At 38.1% G+C, this 13,562-nt stretch overlaps 1 protein-coding gene across 3 annotated transcripts in view; it reads right to left on the bottom strand.

Moving 5' to 3' along the window:
- LOC138059436 (adenylosuccinate lyase-like) overlaps nucleotides 1-3,220 on the bottom strand; it is a 55,840-nt gene extending 52,620 nt beyond the window's left edge. For 2 of the 3 annotated variants that reach the window (XM_068905037.1, XM_068905036.1), the window contains exons 1-4: nucleotides 3,043-3,219; nucleotides 2,717-2,920; nucleotides 2,152-2,196; nucleotides 1,252-1,331 (exon numbers count right to left, since the gene is read on the bottom strand). In XM_068905037.1, coding sequence (XP_068761138.1) covers nucleotides 1,252-1,331; nucleotides 2,152-2,196; nucleotides 2,717-2,920; nucleotides 3,043-3,186 — 473 coding nt within the window. In that variant the 5' untranslated portion in view covers nucleotides 3,187-3,219. Of the gene's footprint in view, nucleotides 1-1,251; nucleotides 1,332-2,151; nucleotides 2,197-2,716; nucleotides 2,921-3,042 lie in introns of all 3 variants that reach the window. The other variant, XM_068905038.1, reaches the window with a different exon arrangement.
- Nucleotides 3,221-13,562: the final 10,342 nt, after the last annotated feature.

Below are 13,562 nucleotides of genomic sequence, written 5' to 3'. Positions count from 1 at the left end.
GTTATATAAACCAATCAACTTGAGCATTCTTCCTTGAGAAATGGTCTTTGCTATAAATACATGTCATACCTAAGTGCACGGTCCTTTACCCTGTCTAGTTTTTCAAGTGTATTCAACCTATTGACTTTGCCGGTTACTTTTCCAGAGATAGATGTGGTGTGAGAATTAAGGATCTGAGTTCACTTACAATAGATAAAAAATAAATAAAAAAGGTCCACAACGCACGATTTTATTGCGTTGGAGACTTACTACACACTTTTCAAAGGTTAGGTTATATTTGGTTTTATTATCTGTGCTTTGGAAGCTGATTTCATTGGACAATGAATAGCATTTTAGCTTTTTTTTTCACCACTGCTGTCATTATTCTTTAAAAAAAGAGTCACCGTCGGTCGATAAAGAGCACACAATTTGACTATTCAAAGAGTTAAAACCTCAAGTTTGAGATATAAAGGCAAACAGGAACGTCAGTAGAGTGAACTCGCAATAATTCAAGCCGCACTCATAAAGTTTTGATTTCTATTTCATTCTATATCAAGTGCATGTTTTTAGCAAACGTCAAAACACTTCTAACCCTGTTGGTTCCCATTGGACCGCAAGTAAGGCAATTTTATTTTCCGATGAAACAAATAAACAACGGCTGACCTTGCACTGCAAAAAGAAGTCTTGACTTTAACCGCCTCGTTCAGTTTTAAAAGATCATAAATTTGCTTTTCGTTTAGCTGAGCATTTACACGCTGCAATTTTAGATGATACAATTTAGGTGGATCCCAATACCGACATAAATTGGACAGGAAATAACAGTAACATTGTACAAGGAATATTACCAAATCGGAATATCGACAAAGCCTCTCACTCTTTGTTAGCATATTTCTTCTGGGTGATATATAGTCAGTAAGTGAACCGATACTTGACCAACACATGATCGATACTTGGCCGATACTTCAGCGGCACTTGATCGCTACATACCGGTTGACTATTGGTCAACTATCGGTCGCTTGTCGACTGATAGTTGACCGATATGTGGACCAAGGCCACCTATAGTACACATGATCCACACCCAGAACTGCAGTTGTTGAGCTTACATGTAGCTTTTAACACAGTACCGCTGTACTGTATGTTGTGGCTCTTCATTCTTCCAATTATGTGTAATTTATACAGTCAGTAAATGGACCATAAATTTAACTTGATAAAATGAGAATCATAACCACAAGTACAGCTCAAAAACTTGGGTTATATAAGTTATCTACTCACTGAAAATGTGTGTAGCCAAGAGTAGGGACTGACTTGTACTTCTCTGCAAAGCCTGACAGTCTATCTATGCATCTTGCCAGCTTTAAATATATAAAAATGCACTCAATAGATGATTACTTATATATATATATATATATATAATAATAATAATAATAATAATAATAATAATGATAATAATTATAATAATGAAGATGAACACCATGTTTGAGCCTTCTTTTTAACGAAATAAAAACATTTATTTTATAAACATTTATTCTTTCTTAATAATAATTAGCACTAGTCTACCATGAAGAACTCATATATTACACATTTGAATCAATTCTATCATTAAAAACAACAAGTTTGGAGCAATGCACGCTATATCGCACCATATATTTTCTGTAAATAATTAAGATCTTTTGAGATGTGAGTGCCCTAATCAGAATGGTGATAATGGGGAGCTTATATGCACTAGAGGTTTTTGAGCTGTGGGAAGAAACCAGAAGTGACTATTTCACAAGTCAAACCGGCAGTCCCTCCTGGTCTGGGTGTTCAACTAATAATATTATTGTCATTGTATCTAAGAGAGAAAGGATACATGCACGTGTACAGTGTACTTTGCAATATAAATTTGGCAGTGTCAAGACTGGTTAAAATATAAAACAACTCAGTCTCTTATGGGTTCCATTTGTGGCTCAAAAATTTCTCATGCTAATGCTCCCTAATATTATTCAAGTACACCGTGATTGTACATGGCAGTTAGAATTTGTATATCCAAAAGGTCATTTGTGAATAGCATACAGTGCCACCACAGGGGACACTCTCTCTTCTGTTAAAAGAATGATAGGACACAGCAAGGGAAAAACTTTGTTTACTTAATTTTTAAATTAACAATAATGATATTAGGTACTTCACACTAACCTTTGGAAGTACAATATTGAAAGCATCCTTTATAACAATAAGGTCCTGAAAATTTTAAGCAAAGAGTATAATAATTTTTACCACAATTGCTTGTAATTTCACAATCTGATTGACTAATTGGCTAATTTTTAACGATGTACAAGTAATGCTTGCGTCAATTTGACACAATGTAACAGCCAATCAGGAACACCCATTTTGGAAAATAAACCAATCATATTGCAACGCAGTGGTAATACTCTTTGTTTGTCCCCCCAAATTTTGCATAAGCATTGTTTCCAGTTTCTCTTGGGACTTACAATGGTCTCAAGAGAAAACAAAAACAATGCTTATGCAAAATTTGGGGGGACAAACAAAGAGTATTATGGTATTTTCCGAAGTGGCCTATACATCCTAGTCACATGCTAATGTGAGGTTTCATGATAGCAAAGCAGATAATTCTTCTTTACATTTCCTATGCATTCACCTGAACAAGTTACATTGGGCAAAACACTTTAATATTAAAGAGATTAGTAAAAGCCAGCTGGAAGCAAGAAAAAAAATGCTCAAGTTGACATCTACTACTTACAGTATTGTCACCAACATAACATGAAGTGGCTCCGAGGTGTATTATAGGAGCCGCCTTGGGACAGCACGCGCCAAACGTGTGCACGTGCGCCATTACGTCATGCCTTCGTTTTTTTTCTTCTGCGGCAGCTAAGTTGTAGTCGATGTTCGTCAAATTAGATTCCATTTCCTGAATTTGCTCATCTGAGATATCCAGACCCAGCATCTGATAAAGATGATAAAAACCTTTCAAACTCAGAGAAAAGCTAGAAACAATCTGGTATTTAATATAAGTCAAATGTCACATTTTACCGATGTCGCCTTTCTTTACAACAATGCTATACGTACCTTCTCAGATTTTGCTAAGAAGAGCCACAGCTTTCTCCATGTCGAAAATTTTTTCTCCTCTGAGAAATTAAAGGCCATTTCAGGGCTTGCATATCGACTTGTAAGTGGGCTTCGATACACTCCATGAACTGAATCTCCCGCCATGCTGGACTACAAGAGACCACAGGCAAGAAAGATCAAGTCAGCGTCCATATTAGAGAAATGTATGAGCTTCAATGCCAAAGTATTGATTGGTCAGCGGTAAAAATGAAATGGCGGAACGAGCAAGACGTAGACCACACTTTTGCTGACAATTTTGTTCCATATTTTTTGCTTATCTTCTCCCCGATTTTTGTTCTTACTTGCCTCTTTGGAATATTCTATACTTATCTTACTACCGAGGTAAGCTTCCTTTTCTAGTTATCCTGTCACATATTAACAGGAACGATGTGGCTATATGGCCGGTTACCGGTCAAAGGTGTTAAAAACACTTAAATGACTGACAGTCAAAACTTTGTTATATATTAGTCCTAAAAAGCACGCTGGTTAGCCTGAAAAGCGCTTGGTTAGCTCTATGGATAGCGTTTAAGTAATAGCGATAGTAACATGATATATACCGTAAAAATTCCACCATCTGGCAACTGTCCTCGGTGGCTATGTCCTCAGTAGTGTAGCAGCTCTCATAAAGTATAATTTGATTGGCTCAATACCCAAGCTGAAAACAATAGCAGTAATGAGCAGCTCTCGTAACCTGCTATTGTTTGGTATTGTAAACAGTTTCTCAGTACTGTTTAAGTCCAAGTCATTGTTTCAATTGTTAAGTCTTTTTTTTTTGGGTTTCGGTATCGAGCCAATCACATTATACCAGTCAAGTTCTCACTGACGGTCATTGTATAAGTCTACTTAAGACCTTGACCAGTTAGGGGCCAATTTTATAGCCACAGTGTGAAACTCATGGAATGACTCCTTGTAGCAATTTTTGACCCAGTTAAAGCAGGAAGATTACAGAGGTCAAGTCCTTCAGATTGGACCTCATACCTCTCACTAACTGAGTTCGAGGGCCATCCCCAATTTTTTTCTGTTGATTTATGCATGAGGCGGGCCATAACAGAAACGGAAAAAGAAAACGAGGATTGGTAACTTGCAGTATGGCCATTTGCCTTTTGAGTTCTCCTGTGGTATTTTCTTGCACACGGTGGAGAGTTAGTGTTTAAGTGCTTGGTCAAAGAATATTTTTATTATTTTCATTTACTGAAATTTTTTAGCGTTATTTGTGACCCCATACCAGCCAGTTTACTCCCTCTGAAAGCAATGGTCTCGTATATAAGCTGCACCCACGATTTTGAGCCCAACATTTCAGTAAAAAGATGTGGCTCATACACAAGTTTTTACGCTGGGTTTCCTTCCACAGGACCTGGAGCAGAGATTACATAAAACAAAAGAAACAAAAGACAGAAAACAAAAAAAGACTGATCCCAATTGAATAAAAATGTTTTCAAGTAGCCACAGAAAGACCCATAAATGGCTTAACCTTGACAGGAAAATATACTGGATTGTGTGGGATCTACAGCCTTGGACAAGATTATTGAAATGCTTTGCAATACCTTGCCCTCCCACAATGTTCTTTTGCCAAATGGGCTCAGAAACTTGCATGCAAACAACATAATGAGGGGAGGGTAAGCCACAAAAGCTTCAGATCTGTATAATTATTTGTGTGCTATTCCAAGGAATTTTGTCACAAACTCTAGGTATCCCTTTTGTATCAGGGTAAATAATGAAGGTAACATGACGACGACAACCACTACACTACTACTACTGCTACTGCTACTGCTACTACTATTACTACTACTAAAAATAACAATAACAATAACAATAACAATAACTAATATTAATAAAAGCCAATTTTATGTAACCAAGCAGATTAAGTAAAAATGGTTTTGTATGAGAGTGAAATATCATTGTACACAGAGAAACCTCTCAGAGTAAAGTATAGAACCAACAAACTTAACTCTCGTAATTGGCCGAATTTGGGAGTCAAACCTTGAACATGAATGTGGGAGTCAACTGCTGTCTCTTTGTCACCACTTCTCTCCTGCAAAAAAATGTCATTCTTTTGGAAATAATAATTAGATTTCCTCGGATATTAATGATGGGTTCTTTGATGACAGGACTTTCCAGAATCTTGCCTGAACCAGTATTCACCTTGCTACTTTGGTCTTCTTGTTCCTACCTCCATCCCCGTAATGGTGACGTTTATGTATTTCAATTGGATGGGACTGAAGTTTTTCATTCATAATTAAACAAGCTCAGACAAGGTCACTGAAGATGGAGTTGTGGCTCATTGTTAAATGACAGTGACAGTTGCTGGCCGAGTGCACAAATGGTGATGCTTAAAGGGACCAATACCCCTTGCCCAATATTCCTGTTATATTTCAACCCAGGCGTTCAAGTGAGGATTTGCTCCAATCCCAAATAAATTTGATTGGAACCGTATTTAACATGGTTTGATGCCAACCTGTAGCTTTCAAAGACTCAAATCAGGTCACTAATTGAAGTACACATCTTGCAAGATTATTTGGATTGGTTAGATTGGAAATCAAAACCTGAGGATGATGGTAAGCAGACCAGAGCCATTTCTATAGGACCCTTCTCTTACAGAGAATTCCTATCATATCGGTCACTGAGTTCAGAGTATGTTTGGCAAGGTTGTAAGAAGTTTACAGAATTACTAATGTTGGTTACTGGACCCTCCCTACTTTTTTTTTTTTTTTTTTGGAAATATTATATGGCTGCATTCTCTCAGTTGTATGTGTGGTAACATATTTGATAAATTAGTCCACCCTTTACTTAGATCTTATTAATAGTTGTAATTTATTACAAGTTTGCTGTCAAACTTACAAACAAGGTTAGCAACCAAATTTAACTATTTTTAGAATATTCTGTCTAAGGTGCCTGCCAAAGTAGGGTTGTTCAGTTACACAGAAAACATAGATGTAAATACTTCACAGTTTGTCAACGTCTGTGTCCACTCATAAATAATTATGGCACCTCACAAATTTTAGTGTCTTAAGCCAGGCAATTATTTTACTCCTCAATGGGAACTGTAACCCCTTAGAGACAAAACGGTTATTATTCCAAGATGGTGGTTTGCAGGCTCGCCGCGTGCTTTTATGGGCGTTGCCCTATCAGCCTTTTCAAGTCTGAAAGTTTTACTCTTTGGTCCCGATCTTGGCCTAAAATCTGAATGGCACCTGTTTTTGGATGGCGCTCCGATTAGACGGATATTTTAAATATACATGTATTTTTGCCTTCATTACGGTCGTATGTACCTCGCTACCTTTTTATCTATAATATGTACTTAAAAGGGGAAGTTTGGAATGAAAGACTGAACTGAACTACGAAATCTGACCAAAAGTAGTTTTGTGTTTTTACTAAACTGTAACGCGTTTGTCAAAAGTAGAACAACGCATTGCAATCAGTGATTCCCCAGGCCACTAGACTGTGCTTGCGTGATCGCCTACGACGAAAGAGAGTACCAATATCTCTTGCTCCTCTTGTAAATTGCGGAAGGGTTCCCAGAAATGTCTCTCGTCACTATGTATTTGAAATTACATGTTTTTCCAGTCGCTTACTCGTTACGTAAAGCTACGTTGAACTCACCAAAATAATTGCGCTTTTTAGCAACCGACCGTATCCAAGTTTTTGTCAAGCAAGTCCAAGCAATAATTAGGAAGTTTAAGCCAATGCGCTGACCACGACAACTTTAACGCCATAAGGCAAGAGTATGATTGTTTTAAAGATGAAGCAAAGTGGTCGTGCTGCACATTCAGCACACACTTTATGATATTTCTTTGCCACATGCGCTCTGCGAAACAACAACGTGAAGAAACCAAATTTAACCTTTTTATGACAACAGGAGCATACAACAATGAATCGTTGGTGTCCTATCTTTCCTTGAAACTCGTTAGTACCAATCCAGCTATAGGAAGGTTCACTTTGGGTCTACGACGCGTGAACAAGATGGAATAATTGTAAAGCCCCGCGGAGTAAACTGACGCAACATTTCCCAACATTAGGGACTTCAATGAACAAAATAATATATGAAATGAATCATATACTGAACTGCGGATATAAAATCAAGTAAATCTATGATCCTCGCAGTTATGGAGGCAATTTTAGCAATTGCATAGAGAAGCCTGAAAAATTCAGGACTTCAACGGGGTTTGAACCCGTGACCTCGCGATACCGGTGCGACGCTCTAACCAACTGAGCTATGAGGCCACTGACGTTGCTAGCTGGTCATTTGTGAGTTCTAGTTTTTCCGTGAGGAATGACTCAATGAACGAAATGACATATGAAATGAATCATATACTGAACTGCGGATATGAAATCAAGTAAAGCTATGATCCTCGCAGTTATGGACATTCAGTTGGTTAGAGTGTCGCACCGGTATCGCGAGGTCACGGGTTCAAACCCCGTTGAAGTCTTGAACTTTTCAGGCTTCTCTACGCAATTGCTAAAGTTGCGTCCGTAACTGCGAGGATCACAGCTTTACTTGATTTCATATCCGCAGTTCAGTATATGATTCATTTCATATGTCATTTCGCCAGCCAGCCAGCTCCCAAAGTCAGTGGCTTCATAGATCAGTTGGTTAGAGCGTCGCACCAGTATCGCGAGGTCACGGGTTCAAACCCCGTTGAAGTCCTGAATTTGTCAGGCTTCTCTACGCAATTGCTAGAATTGGGTCCGTAACTGCGAGGATCATAGCTTTCATATCCGCAGTTTAGTATATTATTCATTTCATGTATCATGTCGTTCATTGATTTTTTCCTCACGGTAAAATTAGACCCATAAATGGCTTCATACTCCGGGTTCAAACTCCGTTCAAGTCCTGAATTTGTCAGGCTTCTCTACGCAATTGCTAAAACTGCGTCCTTAACTGCGAGGATCATAGCTTTACTTGATTAGGAACTTTACGATCTACGGCTGCGACGTCAACGAAAACGTCACCTCCAAATATAACTTTGCACTATCGTAAGTATCTCGCGGTTGGGCCATCTCGTTCGCGTCGTACAATGTGGGCGAAGTATCCTAAAAATAAATTGGTACGAGCGGTTTCAGGATGAAAATTGAGAATTATAGATTCATATTTGTGCGCTCGCGTTGTCGTCAAAACCTCAAATTTGGTGATTTCACGTCGTTGTTGTGAAGAGGACCGCAAGAATGTGTGCTAAAATGCTTGCGCACGTGCAGCACGAATACTTTCCCTCTTTTAACCAATGATACTGTTGTTACGAGGCGTCCTCGTTGACGACCGCGTGGTAGATCATAAAGTCCCTATTGCTGGGAGTTGTTGGCAAACAATGTTGCGTCCGTTTGCACGGAACTAAAAGTTTGACCGGTTTCAAACTTGACGCAACAACTCCCAACAACATCATCGTCAACAGGGTAGGCAAGCGGACGCAACATGTAACAACACCCAACTTGATTTGCCAACATTGTTGCGTCCTTTTGCAAGGGGTTTTAGAGCGAGTTTCAATCGAGTGTCGTAAAACCAAAACCAAAGTAATTACTTTGGCCAAGCAAAAAGGACGGCGACAATCCAGTAAACCAATCAAAACTCGAAGTTAGTACACGTAGGCAACACAAAGCGCGGGAAAATGTGCTCGTGCAAGCAACGATTGGTTTTGGTTTCACTTGTGATTGATTGAAAAAATGGCGCGAGAACTTTCAACCAATCACTGAGTGAAGTTAATGTAAAGCCAAAGCAATTCGCTAATTCCTTTCGACACTCAATTGAAAACCGCTCTAGACACTGACAGCACAACAGCAATGACGAGTTGTCCTTTGAAATCGCGTTCGTTTTCGTTCCGTTGTCGTTGCCTAATTATAAAGTCGCTATTGATACATACCCGGAATTATAACTCTCTAAAGATAGCTTGTTTACAGTGTTTGTTTTGATTTTCTTCATTTCCTTCGGTGTTTTTTTTCTAAACTTTGACATTGCATGACATTTGTCCAGAGGAATCTTTTGAAGGCCAAAAAAATAGGGCTTACAAATGTAGTTTCGTCGCTCTTAGCGAATTTCTGTTGTTTAGCTCCACTTAAAAAATTGTCTTACAAAATCTTATGATGAATTGGCAGACGGAAGGCGTAAACAGTAATTATCTCTCTACAAAATTTGAAGAAATTTCACCGAAAAAAACTTGAAATATTTCACGTGAAAGAGCTACCATTTGCCAAAACTTGAAAATGATCCCATTTATGTTGTAACCTGATTTTACTGCGTGATCTGCAATAGCGGACGTTTGACTGATCCCATGAAGTGCTTTGAAATGATCTTTTTTACCGTCACATAAGCGACGTTTCGTTTTACCAATGTAAAACTCATTACAGTCCCAACAAGTTGCCTTATAAACAACCTTGGATTTTTGTGATTTGCACAAATTTTGAAGTTCTCTTTGCCGCCGTCGTTGTCGTTGCTTAAGTTCCCTATTGTATCGCCTGCAACGAGATCATTCTCGATCGTAATCATCCTGTTTTGGTGTTTGGCAACCGACAATCGCAATCAAAACCTTTTCAATGCTTCTTCGAAATGATCTATTGAGGAAGCATCCTTTATATCAATATCGTCTCTCCCCTCGCATGCCCTGCTGGATGTCCGAGATTTACGGACATTCAGTATTGGCTGCGACCAGAACTCTTCGTTTCGCCGACCACGTGACCAAAAGAAACGTAGGGCTCTGGGGACGAGAATGGTTGAAGTCGCATAATGCGTCTTAAACTCTTGCGACGTTTCTATTCTGGACATGCTCATTGGGTTTGGAGACTTTTTTTAAGTGCGTATGCTCAGATGTAAACATAAGAGCCACTCAGAAGTAAGCTCACCTTTCACAGGCAAAGGGAACGTCGACTTTTAAGCATCAATCGAACAGAGAAGGGCGCAGAGGACGTTTACAATTGGAATTGAATTCTGCGCGCTCAAAGACAATCCTACTTTTTGTCGTTTGGCTTATTCATGCTCAAATTTCTTGCTAAAACAGTAATTTCATCTTTTACCTTGGTAGCTAAGAATTTATTCGTGCACAAAATCTCTAAAGCTGCGTTTAACTGACACTGTTTGAGAAACCCCATTAAGCGAACAGTGTTACTGTCGTCTCGCCAGTTGGTTATGCGTTTTCTTGCCCTTCACTTTATTATGCGAAAACCCTGGGTTCGAAAATAATTAGGTTTCCTTCATGTGAGAACGTTTTAAAAAACCGACTGTAATTTAATAGAAACCGTTGGTAATAACTGCTAGTTTGAAAAGTGGAGTAACAGTTTTCGTTTCTCCTCGTTCACGGTAGGGTTTGGTTCGTAATGAGTTAAATATCCAGGTAATATGATAAACTTGTTCAAAGTAAATGAACGCAGAACATACACATGTAAAATTACTCGACAAATTTGATACCGAGTGCCCTCGTTGAAAGCGAGTAAATACTAGCCGATGAATGTTTTTAGAGTTTTGTTGACCCAGGTGTGAAATGCAGGAAAAATTTGAAGGCGATTTTCCAGGGAAATAACCAGCTACGGCAAACATTAGCATAATCCAGTGATAAAGGATCGAATAACTAACAAAACATTCTTTTTTCGTTTAGAGCAGATTTATTTCCTTCGTGGGTTAAAAATTCAATATGTTGATTAGAGATCAAAGTAATTTTTTTTGTAAGTTTGAGTTTTCCCTGTGTTAAAAATTATATCTATTGACTGTAAATTAGAGTCCTGTTTTTGGATATTTTGTCTTCTTTTTTTTTTTTTTTTGTCTCGAAGAAATTTTGATGATACAGTATTTTTTTTATCTTCCTATTTAGCGCCAAACGTTCATTCGCGTGTGAAAAAAGGGATAAATTAATTGTCGAAAAGAAAAAAAATATCGTAAAGAAATTATTTAAAAATTGAATTACTAGGTTGTGATTTGCGTAGTCGAGCCATTTGCACTAACTAAGAAAATTCTCGCCTCATTTTATTTGCTTTAGCTGAAAACACTCAACGTGGTTTGTGGTGATGAGACAATTTTCCCACAACGGTTAGCAGTCCCATATCGGACGGCGGAGCAGTGAAGATAATCAATTACACATTTCTTATTACGGCTTTCTGTTTGCGCTGAACAAAATCGATTTGGCAAGCTTTAGAGATTGGAATAATTCGATTTTGAAAGTGGGGTAGTTATTATGAGAACCGAACATGTGGCCAGTCATTTCAATTTCCGTACATTCACATCCATTTTATATTGCTCAGTGGCCTAAAGTTTGCGTTTTAAACCAGACCTCCGTTTTTAAATGAGTTCCACAATGGCATACCCTGTGTTCATTTGGTGCCTGTATTATTTCCCTGGAAATAAATTCCCACGAATGAATTAAAAACTGAACGCAGCAAAGTGGTTTTGTTTTCCTATGATCAATTGTGCGCTTCCGTAATGGCTGTTTAACGACAGCATTTAGCGATTAAAAGATCTCTGCCCCGAGTAACTAGATTTTGTACTGTAATCAGGAAATGTTTAAGGACTTTTGCCAGTTGGAAATCAGTACTTTAATGCATTGAGATAATCTTATTTAAGATAATATCTTGTTGGTGAAGACATCGAAGATAAAAACGATGGAAGGAAGAAGCGAACGGTTGCATGAGATTTAATAAAACGCGCCGTTTGTTATAAACGCGGATGGCATAACAGGCGAGCAAGGCTAGATTTCAAAAAACCAAAACCGAAGCATTTCACTGTGTGCTTGCTAGTCTACGATCTGCATGCTTTTTCTCTTTTTAATAATGGAAACAAAATATTTTGTTCTTTTTGTTATGTTACAAACAGGGTGTCGAGTCCCTCTTTTTACCTTTTGGTAAGTTTAATTATATGGAAAATAAAATTAACGTCGGCCCCAAATTGATTTTTGTTGGCTGAAAGCTGAATCAAGCGAAATTACCATTTTTCCCCTCGGTGTGTCTAATTTAATTGTCAACGCAACTGGACTTGCGAAATTCTAACGATTAAAATTTCTCTCGTTTCAGATACGAAAATTGAGACGATTCGTCAGCTGTTAAATCGCATATTTTGACGGATACTTAGAACTGAGTAATGAACTTTAAATTACCCACAAAATGGCAACCGATTTGTTGAATTTACGTCAAAATCAAAATCCGCTGGTAATTTAGTTAAATATTTGGTACTGAAAGGAGCGCCAAAAAACTTATGCTAGACTTGTTGTTTGCTATGGATTATGAAGAATAGTAAAAACCCGAGGTCATCTTTTTTGTTGGTAAGCAAAGGTGTTCTGAGAGGTGAAGAAACTCGTGTTGCATCGATTTTACGGTTTTAAAGTTGAAATAATCTAAATTTGTTGTGCCATTAACTTCTTGCCAGGGTAATTTCTCGCTTAAACCTCGGCTGGCCCACATTTGAAACTTCTTGTTTTGACTGGCCTTTCCCCAGTTTTCACCTGCATGCTTGGAAGACCCGATCAGTTTAATGCGAAGCTTGCGACCTTCAGAACTGTCCGCGGACAAAGCTCGAAGTTTCTACGATAAGCTGGGCGAAGTTTATTTTTAATTCGTTGACATGCGCAAAAGGATAAAGTTCTCAACTGGGGAAAAGTGGCAGTAACCCCTTAGAAGAAAAATCACGGCCTCGTTTTGGTCGTAAAGACCTCTTTCGAAGGTTAGAGATAGTATCCTCATCCTTAACCAGAGAGTAATTTAAGTTACGAATTGTCAAAGGAACCAATATTCACAACCAAATGTTAGTTTGCTAAATTAAGTCTGTGGGGACCAACTGTACGATTAGGAAGAAAACTACGTAACAGGAAATTCTGTTTTCAAGAGTTTTGGAGTGCCAGATAATGTTTGCAGTTTTATAAAATGACAGACTGAAGCTTAACCCATTAACAAGTAAAATCTGTCCTGCCGGTTTGGGTGTCAAAGGTTTAAGTAAAACTTGAAATGCTAACCAAATGTCATCATTGATATTGGTTGTGACGAAAGTAAACGGTAACGTGTTTTAAGGATCTCAAATATACACCTTCAAGAATTCCTTTTAATTCATGTTACTGGAGACGGCATTCAAAGTCTGATTTAGGCAGGATTTCGAAGAACTTTTGTTCGGAAAGTCTCTTGTGTTACTGAAGGCAGAACGAGGGCACAAATGAGGCTTGAAAAATTGCAAAATATCTTCCAGAATTTAATTTTTTGAAAGCCGGAAATCTTGTTAAAAGGAAGCAGCTCGGACAAATTTATTAAGCGTTGATATCCAGTGATTAACAAGTGTTGATTGAATCCAGGAAATGTAAATACCGTTATTGCGTAGCAGTGTTTATAGTAAGATAAATGACCAACTTAAGATTTCAATTTGAAATTTCCTTTTCTTCAACTTCCATCAGACATTTTATCTTAAGTGATACGAAAGAGCTAAATTAGTCATTCGATTAACGTTTTGGTCGGGATTTTCCAAGTATGAACAAGTAAGAATAAATTAGGAGACCATTCGGCTCGGAGGGGTTTTATATAATTGATAG

This window comes from Montipora capricornis, chromosome 8, assembly GCF_036669925.1.
Source record: "Montipora capricornis isolate CH-2021 chromosome 8, ASM3666992v2, whole genome shotgun sequence".
NCBI classification, from domain to species: Eukaryota; Metazoa; Cnidaria; class Anthozoa; order Scleractinia; family Acroporidae; genus Montipora; species Montipora capricornis.
Note: the sequence above shows the minus strand (reverse complement) of the source record. Positions and strands in the feature narration are given on the sequence as shown.